Raw genomic sequence first — 21,858 nt, forward strand, 5'->3', positions numbered from 1 at the left:
GAATTGAGTGCACCAATAAAGGCAATTGTGTGATGATTCTGGCAGTTTGAGTGCCCTACTTGGTAGATGCATACATTAAAACATCTAAGGCAGATCTCTACTAGATCTAGGTAGAGAAAATTGAGTACTGTCCGTGATACTTTTTCTAGGTAGATCTAGGTAGCATAGAAACCCAATAGGGTAAATAGAGGGTTCACATCCTGATAGCTAGGAAAAATACTATGCATTACCATTATGGACTTTGTAGGTACCCACGGGAACACAATTTATTTAAAACATACTACGTCTTCTTTTAATTTAAAAAAAAAAAAAAAAAAAAAACTAATTTTAAAACCATTAAACAAAAATGACAGTCCAAACTCTTCACATCATTTATGGAAGAAAAAAACTTCCACTTTAGATTATCGACAGACGTCCTTGTGGTAAGTATCCAAAATGGTAACTAGCAAGGGGGTTCTAACATCCTTGAGCTTGTACTCTTAATGTTTCACGATCTCCCTTCAGGAGAATGTAAAGGTCACAAATAATTCTTAAACCACTATTCTTGGAGGATGACGGTACCCTGTTTATAATCGCCTATTCTTGGAGAAAGGCGTGTGTCACACTGGTCATTAAAAACTTGCATACAGTATCTCACAAAAGTGAGTACACCATTCACTTATTTGAAAATCTTTTATTATCTTTTCATGTGACAACACTGAAGACACGACACTTTGCTACAATATAAAGTAGTGAGTGTACAGCTTGTATAACAGAGTAAATTTGCTGTCCCCTCAAAATAAATGAAAACACAGCCATGTATGGCAACAAAAACCACTGGCAACAAAAGTGAGTACACCTCTAAGTGAAAATGTCCAAATTGTGCCCCAAGTATCAATATTGTGTGGCCACCATTTTCCAGCAGTGACTTAACCCTCTTGGGAATGGAGTTCACCAGAGCCCCACAGGTTGCCACTGGAGTCCTCTTCCACTCCATGACGACATCACCGAGCTGGTGGATGTTAGATCTCCCAGCCCCAGATCATGACGCTCCCACCACCATGGTTAACTGTAGGCAAGACACACTTGGCTTTGTACTCCTCACCTGGTTGCCGCCACATACGCCTGACACCATCTGAACCAAATACGTTTATCTTGTTCCCATCAGATCACAAGACATGATTCCAGTAATCCATGTCCTTGGTCTGCTTGTTTTCTGCAAACTTTTTGTGAGCTTTCTTGTGCATCAGCTTTAGAAGAGGCTTACTTCTGGGATGACAGCCATGCAGACCAATTTGATGCAGTGTGTATGGTCTGAGAACTGACATGCTGACAGCACTTATGTCTTTTTCCCAAAGACAACCTCTGGAATGACGCTGAGCACGTGCACTCAACTTCTTTGGTCGATCATGGAGAGGTCTGTTCTGAGTGGAGCCTGTCCTGTTAAACCGCTGTATGGTTTTGGCCACCGTGCTGCAGCTCAGTTCCAGGGTCATGGTAATCTTTTTATAGCCTAGGCCATCTTTATGTAGAGCAACAGTTCTATTTTTTCAGATCCTCAGTACTTTGCCATGAGATGCCATGTTGAGCTTACAGTGACCAGTATGAGAGAGAGCTATGACACCAAATTTAACACGCCTGGTCCCAATTCACACCTGAGACCTTGTAATGCTAACGAGTTGCATGACACCGCAGAGGGAAATTGGCTAATTTGTTGCCAGTGGTTTATACATTAATGGCTGTGTTAAGTTATTTTGAGGGGACAGCAAATTTACACTGTTATACAAGCTGTACACTCACTACTTTACATTATAGCAACGTGTTATTTATTCAGTGTTGTCACATGAAAAGTTATAATAAAATATTTACAAAGATGTGAGGGGTATACTCACTTTTGTAAGATATTGTATGTGGCCCCTGTAAGGCGAAAGGCTAATGCAACCTAATTTTACAGTATGGCTGGAAGTATAAAATACTCAACCAAAGTCACCAAGACACTATACTAAACTTGTTGCAGATAACAAAATATTACACGTAAACTAAAACACCAGTTCCATCACCACAAAGCCCAGGGTGTCATCTGCTTGGATATGTAGAACATACTGTATATAGCCATAATGTCTCAAAGTCCCAGCTCCTAGTTGTTCCAAATCTGTTACCGACATCTCCTCCACCAGGCAGACCAAGAAAGATTAATGCCATGTGGTATACCTGTTTATCTGCATGGAGGATAACAAGATCCCATCACATATTATAACCACCAGTTTTACCGAATACCACATCGCTCGTATATACTGTATAGTACGCTCACCTAGGTAGGTATTACTCCAAAGTAATAGACACAAATGTACCTCAGTATCTCCTCTATAAAGGTTTATATGACAGAATTTAATTCAGTCCAGGAGGGAATGGGGCATTTAGGCATTCTATCCATTGGTTTCCCTTTTTTGTAAAATAACTTTGTCCCAGTTACCACCCCTTTGGTCTTTCCTAACTACATCGAGCACAATAAAGCCAATACGGGACATATCCAATCTGTGCTCTAAACCTACATGGCTGCTGATGGGGGCAAGCAATTTGCCATTGCTTAAATAAGAAATATGGTCCCCAATTTTCTACCTTAATTAGCGGATGATTTTGTCAACGTAGAAAGCTCTGAATTCAGAACATTAAATAGACTATTCCCTGAGTACTACAATCAGCATAATATTTTGGTTTAAACCATTCATCGTTCGGTGCTGTAAATTGTGAACCCCATCATACCCAAGGGCAGTGAGAATACTTTCCAATTCAAATGTCCCTTTCTGCTTATGACTTCTATTTGATAAAAAAAAAAATGACATGATTAATGCAATCATTTAATGAAGTTGCACATTTAAAGACTATTTTAGGGGTGTCCCTGACCCATTTCAAGAGGATGTTCAATAACAAATGCCAGTTGTTGACTATTACCGTGCGTATATCCTGATGTGCAGAGTACTTGGTGATCAGTTTAATAGTTGACTGTTGTCCCTTACTACGGGTCGTAAAAGGGAAATGCGAGTGCATCACAGTACTCTATTGTAGACTTTTTTCGGCTAGTAGTCTTTGCCTCAACAGGGCTGCCTAAGTGACAAAATCTTAATGTTTGGAACAATTACAGTGGGAGAAATAATAATTTGATCCCCTGCAGATTTTATAAGTTTGCCCACTTACAAAGAAATGAAGGGTCTATAATTATCATAGGTGTATTTAAAATGATAAAGGCAGGATATCGACCAATAATCAAGAAAACACATAAAACAAATGCTATAAATCTAAGTTGCAATTCAGTGTGTAAAATATGTATTTTAACCCCAAGCAAAGCATGACTTGGTGGAGAAACTCTTGTTGGCAAGCACAGAGGTAAGACTTTTGTTGTAGTTGGTGACCAGGTTTGTTTGTTTTTTTGACAGATCTTCTGTAAACCTTTAAGTTTTCTTGGCTCTCTTGGCAACTCGAAGTTTCAGCTCCCTCTATACATCTTCTATAGGATTAAGGTCTGGAGACAGGCTAGGCCACTCTAGGACCTTAATTTGCTTTTTCTTGAGCCACTCCTTTGTTGCCTTGGTCATATGTGTTGGATCATTGCCATGCTGGAAGACCCATCCACGACCCATCTTAAGTGTTCTGGCTGAAGGAAGAAGGTTCTCGTCTAAGATTTTACAATACCTGGCCCCTGAATCATTTAGACATCCATTGGCATGATTGTACATGTGCCTTCTTGAGGAGAAGGACTCGCCGTGTTTGGAGGAAGATAAATGCGGACTATGACCCTAAGAACACCATCCCTACAGTCAAACACAAAGGTGGAAACATTATGCTTTGGGGCTGCTTCTTTGCTAAAGGTACAGACCGACTTTGCCAAATTGAGAGGCCAATGGACAGGGCAATGTATTGTAAAATCTTGGATGAAAACCTTCTTCTCTCAGCCAGAACACTGAAAATGCATCATAGATGGGTCTTCCAGCATGACAATGACCCAAATATACCACCAAGGCAACAAAGGAGTGGCTCAGGAAAAAGCACATTGAGGTCATGGAGACCTTAATACTATAAAAAAAAAAAAAATTGTGGAGAGAGCTGAAACTTAGAGTTGCCAAGTGACAGCAAAAAAACCTTAAGGATTTAGAGAAGATCTGTAAAGAGTGATCCCTTTTGAGAACCTGGTCACAAACTATACGAAATGTCTTATCTCTGTGCTTGCCAACAAGGGTTGGCAAGAATGCCGCCAGCAAAAGTCTGATGGTGCATACGCACGGTTGCATTTTTGGACCAAAAGCTCTCATCAGACTTTTGCTGGCGGAATTTTCCACTCCTGTGTATGGGGCATCAGTGTGTACCCAGCTTTAGAAGTCAGAGCTCACCTTTTTGTTCCTGGCATTAAGGCTTGGCATCATATGTAGGAGTTGCCTAGGATGGTGGTCTGTATGCACGTCCTGCCAAAACTACTAGTATGAAAATATAAACTAATGTATAGCATAATGACCTGCAGGGGCGTTGCTAGGTCTACAAAAGATTTGGGGCTAGAGCCCATAGCAGCGTATTAAAGAAAGTCATACGCTTGGGCGGGCATACACATGTATATACAGTAATATATGTGTGTGTGTGCCCTCCACTTACATCAGTGTCCCCAGAGAGCCACTCCTTACATCAGGGTTCCCAGAGGTCCCCCCTTCAGGGTCCCCAGACAGCCCCTTCCTTAAAACTGGGTCCCCAGACAGCTGCCCCCCCTTTCCAGAGGTTCCCCTGTACCTGGATGGTCTTCGATGTCTGTGCACCTCCAACCCCAAGTACATCTCTGTACCCCCCACTTGGGGGGAGGTGGGAGGCAGTGATCGGCAGCTCTATTGTGTCCATGGGGGGGGGCGGGATCTCCCTGGGGCTTCTCTCTCTGAATGTATACAGTGGAGAGGAGAGGGACCTCTGACCCGGGCATGTATGGCAAGAGTGTAGAAGCAGAGCGGCTCACTGAAGAGTGAAGCCGATACATGCCCCTTGGGGACCCCTGCAGAGACTCGGCTATAGCCCCAAAAGCCACCCCCTAGCGACGCCACTGATGACCTGCCATATATGGATCAAAATTTGACCAATTCAACAGGGACTGGCTGAATTTTGATTCATGTATGCGCATCCTGGTTGTACATAAGTCGATCTATTGATTGACTTGTGTACAACCAGCCTGTCACATTTTTTCCTGATTGGTGTCGCCAGCTATAGTCGGCAACAGTAATCATTGTATTCTGCTGGCAGGAAAGGCTCCCCCACCAACAAAACACAATTGTGCTGCTGTAGGGAATCGAGCAATTTTCACAGGTGGAAGGAAAAAAAAATTGTAAGAGCTATAGCCTGCCTAAGATTGAGCTACTGAAATTTAAAGGAAACCGCCCCAGGTGATCTTCTCCTGCACAACACAGGAGAGATCAAGCGCCTCGAGGCGATTCAGTTCGCATGTGCAGCGCTATACAAATCATTCATTCATTCATTCATTCACTTTCACTTTGGGGGAAAAAATGCTGTTTTCATCTAACCCATTATTTTATATTACATTTCGAATGTCTTGTAAGCCATTTTGGTAACTACTCTACTTTGTTGTTTAGATAGTTCTGAATTTCACAGAAATGGACTTATTTAAAAGTCGGCTATGCTGGTACGACTACATAGAAATTCGGGATGGTTATTGGAGGAAAGCACCGTTACTAGGTAAAGGCAATTAATGAAATGTGAAATAGTATCCTGATATGATTCTGTAAATGCACGTACTGTAAATGCAGATAATAAATAAGCAGGGGATAAACACACCCACGCCACACTTTTTTATTTTTTATGCACCAGTGAAAGGTATTTTCTATATAGAGCTAGTAGATTTGTTCCTTTCACACTGAGGCGCTTTACAGACGCTACAGCGCTAAAAATAGAGCCTGCATAGTACCTGTAAAGAGTCTGTCCTGTCACTCCAATGTGAGCTTGAATGCTTTCACACTGGAACAGTGCGCTGGTAGGACGCTAAAGAAAGTCCTGCAAGCAGCATCTTTGGAGCGGTGTATACAGTGCTCCTAAACCACTCCTGCCCATTGAACTAAATGGGTACTTTTTTTTTTTTTTTTTTTTTTTTAATTTTGTCTAATTTGTCTCCTTTATATAAAATCTTTATTTTTATGAAGAAAACTTTAACATTGGATGCACCTATTACACCAGTGTCTGAGTGTACTAAAGAGACAACAGAAGCCGTTTCTTCTGATATATAGAGCAGGGAATAATGGAGAGGGCATAATTGCACACACACAGCTGAATCGGCCAGAGGAGTGAACTGAGCTTTAGTTATTGAGCCTTTTTATCAGCAAAGCGGTTACACCGATCCAGGAAAATGTTAAGTGAGTAATTTCTAGTCATCGTCACTTGGATTAAAAAAAAGTCAATTATATTTTTTTTTTACTTTAGTCTGGAATCTAAGAATGAAAATCTAAAAAAACGCCCTAATATTCCTTAACCACTTCCATACAGGGCATTTTCACCCCCTTCCTGCCCAGGCCAATTTTCAGCTTTCAGCGCTGTTGCACTTTGAATAACAATTGCGCGGTCATGCAACACTGTACCCAAATTAAATTTTTATCATTTTTTTTCCCACTAATAGAGCTTTCTTTTGGTGGTATTTGATCACCTCTGCAGTTTTTATTTCTTGCACTATAAACAAAAGAAGAGTGACAAGTTTGAAAAAAAAATTTTTTTTACTTTTTGCTATAATAAATAACCAAATTTTTTAATTTTTTTTTTTTTTTAAACAAATTTTTTCCTCAGTTTAGGCCAATACGTATTCTTCTACATATTTTTGGTTAAAAATATCGCAATAAGCGTATATTGATTTGCGGAAAAGTTATAGCGTCTATAAAATAAGGGGATAGATTTATAGCTTTTTTTTTTTTTACTAGTAATGGTGGCAATCATCGATTTTTTTTTTTATTGTGACTGCGATATTGCGGCGGACACATCGGACACTTTTGACACATTTTTGGGACCATTCACATTTATACAGCGATCCGTGCTATAAAAATGCATTGATTACTGTATAAATGTGACTGGCAATGAAGGGGTTAACCAGGAGGGAGCGCTGTAGGGGTTAATTATGTTCCTAGGGAGTGATTCTAACTGTAGGGGGAGGGGACTCACAAGGGGAGGAGACCGATCGGTGTTCCTCTGTACAAGGAACATACCATCGGTCTCCTTTCACCTGACAGGACGTGGATCTGTGTGTTTACACACACAGATCCACGGTCCTGCTCAGTTACCGAGCAATCGCGGGGGGGCCTGGAAGGCCGTCGTGTCATATGACGGTGGCCCAGGGTAATAGCTGCACCGTCCCGCCGTCATGGGCAGAAAGTGGTTAAAGGCATTTTAAGGACCCACTAAAGTGTATCAAAATCCAAGACCAAAAATGTAATATTGTGCAGCCTACCAATCCTTAGTTGGGATTCCTGCATAAGGTAAATGAGCCCTTATTTGTTCCTTGTCCATCATGAAATGTCACACTTTACCCAAATTGTTTTGTATTATTATTAAACAGGATTTATATAGCGCCAACAGTTTACGCAGCGCTTTACAACATGAGGGCAGACCGTACACTTACAATACAAATCAATACAGGAGGAATCAGAGGGCCCTTCTTAGAGCTTACAATCTAGAATTTATTGGGTGAACTATTTTGTGTGTATTACTATACTCTATTTGTGTAATGGTTTTAAATGCTTTATACTAGTGGTCCTTCATGTGACAATCTTTCCTTGAAACACTTCCAGTACTCAAGGTCTGCAATCTACTGTGTTCAGGGACCTATCCTATTAAATTTATTCATAAATGACCTGGAGGATGGGATAAACGGCTCAATCTCAGTATTTGCGGACGATACAAAGCTAAGCAAGGCAATAATTTCTCCGCAGGATGTGGAAACCTTGCAAGAAGATCTGAACAAATTAATAGGGTGGGCATCTACATGGCAAATGAGGTTTAATGTAGAAAAATGTAAAATAATGCATTTGGGTGGCAAAAATATGAATGCAATCTACTCACTAGAGGGAGAACCTCTGGGGGAATCTAAGATGGAAAAGGACTTGGAGGTCCTAGTACATGACAGGCTCTGCAATGGCATGCAATGTCAAGCTGCTGCAAGTAAAGCAAACAGAATATTGGCATGCATTAAAAAGGGGATAAACTCCAGAGATAAAAGTAAAAATATAAACAAAAGAAAGTGACCAGTCGCATAACTAAATATCAATGGCATGCTTCCATCCCGGGTTCATATATAAAAGAAAAAGAGAGGGGCAAGTGGGACTTTAAATGAAGCATGTCAATTGAAGGTATAATAATAATGAATACATGTGAGTAGGTAAAATGATTGGATTTAATTTATAGTCAAGTCCATGATTTTAATGCATACAGTACCAATAAAGTAGTATAGATACAGACATAGTCGCATGAATTGATATATAAGCATATTTAGCAGTAACAATCATTAAAGACTCAGTAGTGTAAAACAAATCAATGGACATACATATATGCAATTCATAACAGAAATACATGAATTAAAATCGCCAATCAAAATCACAAAATCGCATGAAATGAGAAAACTCGATAAAAAATTGATAAATATCAGGGATATGATTTGGGCTTGATAGGGCATCCTTAGTTTGCGAACCCGACGCGTTTCTTGGCTTCTTGCCAGTCATCAGGGGTGGGATGCATAATTTAACTGAGAAAAACAAAGGAATATCATAAATATTGATACATGTGGAACCTCCAGCTAATAGAGAAAATCGTATCAGAAATGTCCATTGTCTACTTTGAATAGAGAAGCTACTTACAAAATAGCCCAAAAGTCAAGGAGAGTCGCCAGCAATGGGATCTGTTAGGGTGTGAGATATAACCGTCTCAACCGGGGTTGAGGCAGGGCACCGGCCATCCTCCCAAAGTGATTGGAGGGTGGGCCAGGAGAAACCACAGCCAACTGATTCCTGAGCCCTCAATATACTGGTCAATGAGTTGTAAATGGGAAAATCTGTAGAAAATTGAAGAAAATGAATGTGTCAAAAAAAAAAAAATAAATAAATAAATAAATCTAGAGTAGAACGTGTTGGATGAATAGAATGACTGAAAAAAATATGTACTAGGTACATCTGAAAGAGTGAATGTGTGAAAGATGAGATGATAAAGGGGAATAGAAATAAAATAGATGCATAAAAATGCACGTGAAAAGAGATAGAAAAAGAAATCCCTAGGAAATGTGTGAAAATAGAGAGTGTCGTGCGCCAGGTAAATGGGTGAGAGGATGGGAATGTGTATACTGTAAGCAGAAAAAAAGATATATAAAAAAAAAAAAAAATAATAATAATAATAAAAATATATATTAATTACCCATGTATTGAATAGTGGCTGCTTAACAGAGCGATCCCTTCCTAGCGAAGCACAGTGAGGGAGTGAACCGTCAGTCTGTCGGTCCCAGCTGATATACTCTGGCCCTGGGCGGGTCCATGCCAGCGTCATGCATGACGTCATTGGCAGCTGAGAGACGAGAGAGCAATCACAGCTGAGAGTAACTCAGTGGATGTCTACTCATCACAGCTGTAGGCGTCAGATGGAGAAAAAAAAAAAAAAAATGCATGGCGCCGATGCGTTGAGATCGGACCCCAGCCGCCCCGAAATAAATGAGGGGAGGTGGGGAGGGAGCTGAGCGCATCGCAACCACGGACATAGAGACTGAAAAATATCAAAACACCCCAGCCCATATGCTGGATTTAAATCAATAAGTGGATTCCAGGGAATAAAAACCCTGGAATTAGTACAAAATAGTTCTCAATAAACTCAAGGAAACACATGTAAAAATATATTATATAGTCACGGACTGTTGCTATGTTGGAAAATTGGTAACGGAGTTGGGATAAAAATACAAAAAGATATTTGAACTAAGGATGAACAAAAATTAATGATAGTGCGACTTGGTCACCGAGGGAGCGGGTGTCTTCCACCCAAATATAAATATAAACAAAAGAAAGTGACCAGTCGCATAACTAAATATCAATGGCATGCTTCCATCCCGGGTTCATATATAAAAGAAAAAGAGAGGGGCAAGTGGGACTTTAAATGAAGCATGTCAATTGAAGGTATAATAATAATGAATACATGTGAGTAGGTAAAATGATTGGATTTAATTTATAGTCAAGTCCATGATTTTAATGCATACAGTACCAATAAAGTAGTATAGATACAGACATAGTCGCATGAATTGATATATAAGCATATTTAGCAGTAGCAATCATTAAAGACTCAGTAGTGTAAAACAAATCAATGGACATACATATATGCAATTCATAACAGAAATACATGAATTAAAATCGCCAATCAAAATCACAAAATCGCATGAAATGAGAAAACTCGATAAAAAATTGATAAATATCAGGGATATGATTTGGGCTTGATAGGGCATCCTTAGTTTGCGAACCCGACGCGTTTCTTGGCTTCTTGCCAGTCATCAGGGGTGGGATGCATAATTTAACTGAGAAAAACAAAGGAATATCATAAATATTGATACATGTGGAACCTCCAGCTAATAGAGAAAATCGTATCAGAAATGTCCATTGTCTACTTTGAATAGAGAAGCTACTTACAAAATAGCCCAAAAGTCAAGGAGAGTCGCCAGCAATGGGATCTGTTAGGGTGTGAGATATAACCGTCTCAACCGGGGTTGAGGCAGGGCACCGGCCATCCTCCCAAAGTGATTGGAGGGTGGGCCAGGAGAAACCACAGCCAACTGATTCCTGAGCCCTCAATATACTGGTCAATGAGTTGTAAATGGGAAAATCTGTAGAAAATTGAAGAAAATAGAATGTGTCAAAAAAAAAAAATAAATCTAGAGTAGAACGTGTTGGATGAATAGAATGACTGAAAAAAATATGTACTAGGTACATCTGAAAGAGTGAATGTGTGAAAGATGAGATGATAAAGGGGAATAGAAATAAAATAGATGCATAAACACACATTTCCTAGGGATTTCTTTTTCTATCTCTTTTCACGTGCATTTTTATGCATCTATTTTATTTCTATTCCCCTTTATCATCTCATCTTTCACACATTCACTCTTTCAGATGTACCTAGTACATATTTTTTTCAGTCATTCTATTCATCCAACACGTTCTACTCTAGATTTATTTATTTTTTTTTTTTTTTTTTTGACACATTCCATTTTCTTCAATTTTCTACAGATTTTCCCATTTACAACTCATTGACCAGTATATTGAGGGCTCAGGAATCAGTTGGCTGTGGTTTCTCCTGGCCCACCCTCCAATCACTTTGGGAGGATGGCCGGTGCCCTGCCTCAACCCCGGTTGAGACGGTTATATCTCACACCCTAACAGATCCCATTGCTGGCGACTCTCCTTGACTTTTGGGCTATTTTGTAAGTAGCTTCTCTATTCAAAGTAGACAATGGACATTTCTGATACGATTTTCTCTATTAGCTGGAGGTTCCACATGTATCAATATTTATGATATTCCTTTGTTTTTCTCAGTTAAATTATGCATCCCACCCCTGATGACTGGCAAGAAGCCAAGAAACGCGTCGGGTTCGCAAACTAAGGATGCCCTATCAAGCCCAAATCATATCCCTGATATTTATCAATTTTTTATCGAGTTTTCTCATTTCATGCGATTTTGTGATTTTGATTGGCGATTTTAATTCATGTATTTCTGTTATGAATTGCATATATGTATGTCCATTGATTTGTTTTACACTACTGAGTCTTTAATGATTGTTACTGCTAAATATGCTTATATATCAATTCATGCGACTATGTCTGTATCTATACTACTTTATTGGTACTGTATGCATTAAAATCATGGACTTGACTATAAATTAAATCCAATCATTTTACCTACTCACATGTATTCATTATTATTATACCTTCAATTGACATGCTTCATTTAAAGTCCCACTTGCCCCTCTCTTTTTCTTTTATCCAGAGATAAAAGGATAATTCTCCCACTCTACAAGACTAGAGTATGCCGTCCAGTTCTGGGAACCAGTCCTCAGAAGGGATGTGCTGGAAACTGGAGAGAGTACAGAGATGGGCAACAAAGCTAATAAAGGGACTGGAGGATCTTAGTTATGAGGAAAGGTTACGAGCACTGAACTTAATCTCTCTGGAGAAGAGACGCTTGAGATGGTATATGATTTCAGTGTACAAATACCGTACTGGTGACCCCACAATAGGGATAAAACTTTTTTGCGAAATGGTGTTTAATAAGACATGTGGCCATTCACTAAAATGAGAAGAAAAGCAGTTTTACCCTAAACTGCGTAGAAGGTTTTTTTACTGTAATGCCGCGTACACACAAGCAGACTTTTCGACCAGACTGGTCTGACGGACAATTCGACCATGTGTGAGCTTCATCGGACCTGCAGCGGACTTTTTCGGTTGAAAATCTGATGGACTTTAGATTTGGAACATCTACGTCTAAATCTTTACGTTGGAACTCCGCCGGACCCAGTTCCTCAAAGTCAGCTCGTCTGTATGCTAGTCCAACGGACAAAAACTGACGCTAGGACAGCTTTGGCTACTGGCTATCAACTTCCTTATTTTAGTCCGGTTGTATGTCATCCCGTACGAATCAGTCGGACTTCCGTTCAATCGGAAAGTCCGTCAGACCAGTCCGGTTAAAGTCCGCTCGTATGTACGTGGCATTAGAGTGGTGAGGATGTGGAATGCTCTTCCACAGGCAGTGGTTTGAGCAGGGAGCATTTATAATTTCAAAAAACGATTTAAGCTCCTGAATGACCACAACATACAGGGGATATACAATGTAATACTGACCTAAAATCACACACATAGGTCAGACTTGAAGGACTTGTCTCTTTTCAGCCTCACCTACTATGTAAGTACATTGAACAGATCTTTTTTGAAGAATTTCCCTCATCTATAGTAAATACTGATCAGGAGACGCATTATTTAAACTGTAGAAACAAAATACTTCCTTTATGTGTAAGCTTAGTGATATTTAAGGACTAGTTGAAAGTACAGCTGATGACATCACTTAGGGGTTTGCGTTTCCAAATAGCTTTAATAAAGTCAAATAAGTTTAAGTGGGGTTCCACACAAAAAACATTTGGATATATTTTTTTTTTTTTTTTTTATCTTGCCTCTAAATGCCTGTTGCTAGGTGGTCCCTTGTAGTCTGCCCCTTCCTTTGCCTGGGCTGGTGACATCACTTCCCCCTCGGCACAGGAAGGGCTCCGCTCTGCTCCCTCCCTCCTGTCAATCATCTGGGATCCATTACAGGTCCCAGGTGATTGAGCGGCCAATCACGGCGTGCGGTGAAGCCACAGCCTGGCGCCCACAGTTGAAATACCGGCGCTGACGAGCGGAGGGGGGGGGGGGCGAGCGGGGCTTCGATCCCCCGCATCGCTGGACCCAGGGACAGGTAAGTGTCCAATTAAAAGTCAGCAGCTGCAGTATTTGTAGCTGCTGACATTTAAATTTTTTTTTTTTTTTTTTTTTGACGGCCGCCCTGGGTGGAACTCTTGAATATAATGCTGCAGGTTAAAATGCTTGACAACAGCTTCATTGAAAAATGGGACAAAACATAATAGTTTTTTATGATAAGCATGCTGCCACATTTTTGCTGGAGTTACAGTAGGCTCTTAGCCAACAGCTGTTCATCGCTAGCTTATTTCCCTATCGGAGAGCTTTTACTATTCATATGAGCTAAGCTAACTAGAGCAGAACTGGAGATATTTCCCATAGCAAACAGATTGCTGGCTGTTTCATTTGTAACATAAAACCTTATTAGTTTTTACAGTATCTCACAAAAGTGAGTACACCCCTCACATCTTTGTAAATATTTTATTATATCTTTTCATGTGACAACACTGAAGAAATGACACTTTGCTACAATGTAAAGTAGTGAGCGTACAGCTTGTATAACGGTGTAAATTTGCTGTCCTCTCAAAATAACTCGACACGCAGCCGTTAATGTCTAAACCGCTGGCAACAAAAGTGAGTACACCTCTAAGTGAAAATGTCCAAATTGGGCCCAATTAGCCATTTTTTCTCCCCAGTCTCATGTGACTCGTTAGTGTTACATGGTCTCAGGTGTGAATGGGGAGCAGTTAAATTTTGGTGTCATCACTCTCTCTCTTACTGGTCACTGGAAGTTCAACATGGCAACTTGTGGCATAGAACTCTGAGGATCTGAAAGAGTTGTTGCTCTACATAAAGATGGCCTAGGCTATAAGAAGATTTCCAAGACCCTGAAACTGAGTTGCAGCACTGTGGCCAAGACCATACAGTGGTTTAACAGGACAGGTTTAATTAACAGGCCTTGCCACGATCTACCAAAGAAGTCGGGTGCACATGCCCAGTGTCATATCCAGAGGTTGTCTTTGAGAAATACATAGGAGTGCTGCCAGCATTGCTGCAGAGGTTAAAGGGGTGGGGGTCAGCCTGTCAGTGCTCAGACCATATGCCGCACACTGCATCAAATTGGTTTGCATGGCTGTCTTCCCAGAAGGAAGCCTTTTTTAAAGCTGATGCACAAGAGAACCCACAAACATTTTGCTGAAGACAAGCAGACTAAGGATATAGATTACTGGAACCATGTCCTGTGGTCTGAGACCAAGATAAACTTATTTGGTTCAGATGGTTTCAAGCATGTGTGGCAGCAACCAGGTGAGGAGTACAAAGACAAGCGAGTCTTGCCTATAGCCAAGCATGGTGGTGGGAGTGTCCTGGTCTGGGGCTGGATGAGTGCTGCCAGCACTGGAGAGCTACAGTTCATTGAGGAAACCATGAATGCCAACATGTACTGTGACATACTGAAGCAGAGCATGATCCCCCTACCTTCGGAGACTTGGCCACAGGACAGTATTCCAACAGAACGACCCCAAACACACCTCCAAGAGGACCGCTGCATAGCTAAAGAAGCTGAGGGTAAAGGTGATGGACTGGCCAAGCATGTCTCCAGACCTAAATCCTATTGGGCATCTGTGGGGCATCCTCAAATGGGAGGTGGAGGAAGGCAAGGTCTCTAATATCCACCAGCTCTGTGATGTCATCATGGAGTGGAAGAGGATTTTAGTGGCAACCTGTGAAGCTCTGGTGAACTCCAGGCCCACGAGGGTTAAGGCAGGGCTGGCCACACAAAATATTGAGACTTTGGGCCCAGTTTGGACATTTTCAGTTAGTGGTGGATTCACTTTTGTTGCGTTCTTTTGAGGGGAAAGCTGTACGATCACTATTTTACATTGTATTAAAGTGTCATTTCTTCAGTGTTGTCACATGAAAAGATATAATATATTTACAAAAAATGTGAGGGGTGTACTCACTTTTGTCAGATACTGTATGTATAAAGATCCAGTATTTCAACTATCACATTTGTTGTACTAACAATTTCTTTTAATCTAGGTAGATTATGCGGGGATCATATTCCAGAGCCTTTAATATCAACTGACAGTAGGTTATGGATTGAATTTCGAAGTAGCAGTAATATCCTTGGTAAAGGGTTCCTGGCATTTTATGAAGGTAGGTGCCAGTTCAAAGTGTTTGTGCTCTGTGTACTGAAATAAACAAACTTTTCCTGAGCACAGTATTGTGCCTACTGAACACAAGGGGATGATTAGGATGTAAAATAAAACTTTAGGATGCATCCACAGAGCACAGCCTACGTGCAAATTACGTTTTCATCCAGTCATTGCTGTACTGCATTCCATTCCCTTTTTGTTTAATCTTGTGATGCTAGAATATCTTTTTTGCTGTTCATTGCACACAAATTTGGGTGAGCTTAAAAATAAAGTGCTAAATGTTTCCCACAGTGGCTCAGGAACACTTAAACCAGTTTTGGAAGTTTGAATGTGATTGATACAGGAAGGAAACAGGAGTTACCTTAAACTACATTCCTACTGACCCCATATAGAGCAGTGTGTGTTTATTCCCTTGATTTTAGCACCATAGCATTTCTGGCTTAGTTGAGTTGTTTGCTGGATCACGTTAGAGGCTCATGAAAGGATTTTTTTTGTTTGGAATTGCAAAGCAGCAAGTTCACTTTAATTTAGCCCTTTCTGGCAGCACATCCTTCCTTCGCTCCCCTGCTAATCTATTCGTCCATTAAGAGTGAATTAAAGTCCTGTGTACGTTATGGGTTGCCAGTCTTGCCTACAGAGCACTGTAGACTCCTTTTGTGTTTTTGATTGGTCCACCACGGTCACATGTTCCTCTATAAGTATTGGCTATATTTGGGTAGAGAAGTTAAAAAAAAAAAAAAATGTATAAGCTGTTAAAGATGAGGGATGTGGTTTGAGTTATTCTGAGTTGGTCCCTTCACTAATTTCAATAGTGGGGGGAAAAAGTTATTGAGTTTTTTTTTTTTTTTTATATAGGCCAACATTGTTTTCTCATTTTGCGTTGTAATTGGCAGCCATCGCTGTAGTAAATGCTATTTATATTGCAATATTTTTGGTCATGTGTTCTAACTTGCAAATATTTCTTACTTTCAGCTAAATGTGGAGGCAGTTTAAAAAAGGACATGGGTCAGATACAGTCTCCTAACTATCCGGATGATTATCGACCAGATAAACACTGCGTTTGGACGATTTCGGTCTTGGAAGGATATGTAGTTGGTCTTGCCTTCCAAACTTTTGAGGTAAGCTACTTTTTGGGACGTGTAGTCTTTATTTAGTCTTGCAGCTCTTGTTATCCGCTGGTAGTTATGATATATTGTTAATGATAAAATACAAGCTGTCATGGTTTCATCTTGCTGTACAATTTCCAGCTTCCTGGAAAAATTTGGGTTAGGATCTCTTGGGCCATCTGCTTTAACCTTAGGGTCATGCATGAAACAACTAGGGGCCTTTTAATACAAGTGTCCATTTGCCCTTAGAAACATGTTACTCTTTTTCTTGTTTTACAAAGCAGATAAAAATATAGTGCCTATGAGCAAAACACACACTCCTAATAAAAGGCGTCAAATAGAAATTATACCATTTTAGGATCCTACAGGCTCTGAACGTTTGTGCAACAGTAATGCTATGTACACACGACCGGACTTTCCGGCAGAATAGGCCCGACGGAATCATTCCGTCGGACATTCCGATCGTGTGTGGGCTTCATCGGACTTTTTCTTTCTAAAATTCTGATGGACCTAGAAATAGAACATGTTTCAAATTTTTTCGACAGACTCAATTCCTATCGGGGAAACTGTGCGTCTGTATGCTAGTCCGACGGACTGTCAGTCTACTCTGACGGAAAGTCCGGTCGTGTGTACACGGCATAAGAACCCATTCACATGGCTGGACTTATTGGGTCCGCCTATCAGTTTTTCGGGCGAACCCAATAAGACCCTCCAGTCTTTAAGAAGTGGCAGGTGTTATCGGACATGTGTCCGCTGACACCCGCCAACATCTGATCCGGTCCGCTAAAAACAGACTGAGAATCTCTTCCTCAATAGTTGATCAGCTGGCAGTTGGGTGTAAACAGATGCAGGTTTTTTACATCTAACTGCCCAAAGAGGAGAGTGGGCTGTCTGCTCTGCATAAACGGAGCGAACGCAGACCAGCCACCTGCCTGATCAGTGGACATATTTCCCCCTGAGCGGGTGGACTCCCAACGGAGCCCGTCCTATGTGTAAGAGGCCTTTGGGAGATTAGCTGCTCTAGTATTTGTATATATGGTTAATTAAGCCTTCTAAATACATCTTCACTGGGTATCTTCCTCTGATTTTCTGATTTAAACTTCTCTCCAACATTAATGTGTTTTTACTTCCACTGCCTTGAAAAAGTTTGAGCTTTGCATGATACTTTCATCAGCTGGATGTGTTTTTTAATTGTTTTTAGCCTTTGGAATTTATGAATAAAGAGGGACATGTCCTGAATGCCCTGGAATTTGTTTTCTTGAGTTGCTATATTATACTTTCAGAGTGTATGGCAAGATTGTTTTAGGTTTGCTCTCTAGTCATAGGGACAGTGGGTTGTAAAAACAATAAATTAATTTATAGGCTATACATTTGTTTAAAATATCTGGATTATCTAGATTCTTGAATGAGGAAGGGTTTGTAGTTTTTTGTTCGTTTTTTTTTTTTTTTTTTTTTTTTTTTTTTTCATTTCATTGCAGTCTGTGTCCCCCTACTATTTGTCCTTGCAACATAGTCAGTGGGGGGGGGGGGGGGGGTACATGATTTCAATGTTACGATTGTCACAAGAACAGGCGATTAGAGTGATATCTTCCAATGGGGAATCCTGTTTAAAAGTTGAAATGTCCCTAGGACCAAAAGTGTAGGGAAAGCACTATAATGTGGGGAGGAAAGAACCTGCAAATGTTGTCAATTTCCCAGACTCTATTCAAGCTTAAAAAAAATAAATGCTTAACTGCTGTTTAGGTTTAATTGCTAATCAGTATCAAACAATTTTTATGCTCTGCAGTTTGAACCACATGATAATTGTCTGTATGACCACCTCCAAATACGTGATGGCCCTTCTGAAGATAGTCCGTTGATTGGACAATTTTGTGGCTATGAGAAGCCTGATGATATTAAATCTACCTCAAATACTCTGTGGATAAAATTTTACTCTGACACTTCTATCAATAAAGCTGGATTTTCTGCCAACTTTTTCAAAGGTGATTGTGTTGCACCAATGTCCATGGTTGCTTTATTTTGACAATTTTTTTTTTTTTGTACATCAGTACTTATTGTTAGTACACTTGGATAATAAAAACGTATACCGTCGCATACAGATAACTTTCAGGCCATTTGTAACTGTCTATACAGAGTGATACTAGATAAAACCAATTTATTTGGTATTTTACCTGGTTTAAGGTTACTGGTATATGATTATTTTTTTTTTTTTTTTTCTAATCATTTTCCTAGCAGTTTGTTGCAACCATTTTTCAAAAATCCTGTTTATACCCTTTTCCTAGTGCTTATACATTTTGGAGATATAATTCTCCATATTTTCACTTTTGTCTGAAAAGGGGACCTGAGTTATTTCGAAAGATTTTAATTTTTACTCTGCTCAGCCAATAAAAGAGGTCAGTTTATTCTGCTTTTCATACAAGTGGGCCTTTAAGAGTATTTTTGTTGTTTTCTTAGAAAACTGTTCCAGAAAAGTCGCCAAGATATAGGTTGTATGGCCTCATGCACGCAGCAGCTCAAAGAAGCTGCTCTTACAGGTGTTTGAGCTGTTTTGTGCTTATAGGCTCTATGCACACTGGCTTAAAAATTGCTGCTTCTACAAAAGATTTGTGTTTTTCTTCCTAGAATGTTATCCTATGTGTCCATGCACATTAGGAAGATTACAGGCATATTTTTAGCTCAGCGTTCAGAGGCAGGAAAAAAACCCTTCTGGTTTGAGTTTCTGATTTGGAGCTTTCTGGCAGAAAAATGCTGGTTGAAAACACCTCTAGTGTGCATGGGCTAACATGCAGGGGAGTTAACAGGCAGAGAAAAGTAAAAGCTCAAAACGGCTCAAATGCCTGTAGGAGCAGCTTCTTTGATCTGCAGTGTGCATGAGTCCTAAATGTTTTCAAGACCAGCAAGACTTGTTCCAAAGCTTGATTGCTGAGATTTCTTAGATGTTTGTGGGTCACTTGTATATTGAACATTGCCCTGTTAAATATGGTAAATGTATCCAGGATATATAAATACGTTTTTGCTCTAAATGTCATTCTGGTTTCTAAATGTTTAATGTCAGGACAGATCATTGCAGCATTCAGAAGCCAGTCAGTCTCCTTTCAATGTCCAGGTAGTATGTGCTTCCATTCCATTCAACATGGATTTGTCTAGTCCTGTGTATAATGCCCATGTGATGTAGATTATGCATTGTAGTAATTTGCATTTGAAACAGGGGCGGAACTACCACCATAGCGACCCATGCGGGCGCTATGGGGCCCACAGCCGAGTGGGGCCCGGTGAGGATGAGAGCACCGCCGGCACAGTCTCCCAGCCAGGGGAAGAGAAGAGGAAGAGGCGAGCTGTCCATATCAGCAGAGAGCTGAATTGCCCGATGTAATAGCTTTCATTAGAACTTCCAGTGTTCCCGGGGCTCACGTCACATAGCTCCACCTCTTGGCCTGGCGCCTTTGATAGACAGAACGCTGATCCAATGCGGGACATGTGACGTCATCAAAGGCGTCGGGCCAAGAGATGGGGCTATGTGACGATGAGCCCTGGGAAGATGGGAAATTCAAATGAAAGCTATTACAGCGGGCAATCCCGCTCTCTGCTGATCCGGGTGGCTTGTCTCTTCCTCGTCATAGGTGAGGCTGTATGGGGCACTGGCAGACCAGGCTGTATGGGGCACTGGCAGACCAGGCTGTATGGGGCACAGGTTACGCTGTATGGGGCACAGGTTATGCTACATTGACACTAGGGCAGCTGTGGGGGGGCTGTTTGCAGGGGGGCCCCATACAACATTTTGCTATGGGGCCCTGCTATTTCTAGTTACGCCCCTGATTTGAAACGTTTTAACTTGGTGATTGTAAAGTCTCCAAAATAGCCTATAGACAAAACATGTCTATACGTACCTGCCCTGTGTAATGGTTTTGCAAAGAGCAGCCCAGATCCTCCTCTTCTTGGGTCCCTCTTTGGTGCTCATGGCCCCTCCCTCCTGTTGTGTGCCCCCACAGCAAGCTGCTTGCTGTGGGGGCACCTGAGCCAAGCCACAACTCCCTGTGTCCATTCAGACATGGAGCAGTGACCCGCCCCCTTTCTCTCATTGGCTGACTGACCTTGACAGCAGTGGGAGCTAATGGCACCATGCTGCCCTCTCAGCCAATGAAGGGAGTCCCAGCTAGCCAAGTGTCTCGTGCAACATTGCTGAATCTAGAGCGGGCTCAGGTAGGTGTTAGGGGGGCTGCTGCACACAGAAGGCTTTATAAAAAACCTTCTGTCTTTACAATCATTTTAAGTTTTTTTTTTTTTTTTTTTTATTCTTTTACGTTATTCTTTTCAAAGGTTAGATGGAGACCGATTTAAGAATAGGTAGATCCAAGTAACATTCTCATTACGACAGATGAGAACAATCATTCACCAGTGCTTAAGTGCTTGTCAACACAAAGAGTATCTCGGCATTAGTTAAAGGCAGAAGCATCCCACATATAACACTATTGTGCACCCAGTAAGTGCGTGTAAGTTGGCACACAAGGCCTACAGTTGGTTTGTCACCGCGATCCTCTTGTGGGTCTTGGCGTGTGTAGAGTACTGGGAGTCATGCGTTCTAGCTTACATGATCAGTGATTGCTTTATTGGGCAGCATCCTTTCTTACATTTATTACAGGAATGTCTTTTTTTTTTTTTTTTTTCTTTTGATGTTCAGCTGTACCCTTTGTGTCTGGTGGTTGTTGGGGAGGTTCCTCGACATAACTCAGTTATCAAGTTAGAAAACTTAAGAGCTCGTGTTTGATAATGGGATAATTGATTACTTTCATATTTATGTTCAGCCTCTAAAATTTACAACCGTGATTTTCTTGTTAGTAAATACTCCATTACCTGATTTAGCATTGCTGATCTTTTTATTTTTGAAAAGAGATGGATGAATGTGCAAGGCCTGATAATGGAGGATGTGCTCAGCGTTGTGTTAATACTCTGGGAAGTTACAAATGTGTCTGTGATCCAGGCTATGAGCTGACTCCAGACAAGAAAAACTGTGAAGGTGAGTATCGGTGTAAGAGATCAAAGCTGTAATACATTAAAACCAGGCTTTGTAGACATTATTCAGGATATTTGGAAGAATATCTAGTAATATGTAGTATTACGTTGATCTATCCCTTTTTAGTTTCTTTGCTCAAAAGAACACAGATTTTTTTTTTTTTTGGTGTCTTTAAGGCCTGG

The 21,858-nt window shown here is 40.7% G+C and overlaps 1 protein-coding gene across 2 annotated transcripts in view; it reads left to right on the forward strand.

Annotated features, from left to right (window-relative positions):
* TLL2 (tolloid like 2) overlaps positions 1-21,858 on the forward strand; it is a 323,112-nt gene that overhangs the window by 264,061 nt on the left and 37,193 nt on the right. For both annotated transcript variants that reach the window (XM_073596512.1, XM_073596513.1), the window contains 5 exons: positions 5,598-5,700; positions 15,444-15,560; positions 16,532-16,677; positions 18,452-18,647; positions 21,554-21,679. In XM_073596512.1, the coding sequence (XP_073452613.1) occupies positions 5,598-5,700; positions 15,444-15,560; positions 16,532-16,677; positions 18,452-18,647; positions 21,554-21,679 (688 nt within the window). The remainder of the gene's footprint in view (positions 1-5,597; positions 5,701-15,443; positions 15,561-16,531; positions 16,678-18,451; positions 18,648-21,553; positions 21,680-21,858) is intronic.

This window comes from Aquarana catesbeiana, linkage group LG08, assembly GCF_042186555.1.
Source record: "Aquarana catesbeiana isolate 2022-GZ linkage group LG08, ASM4218655v1, whole genome shotgun sequence".
In the NCBI taxonomy this organism is placed as follows: Eukaryota; Metazoa; Chordata; class Amphibia; order Anura; family Ranidae; genus Aquarana; species Aquarana catesbeiana.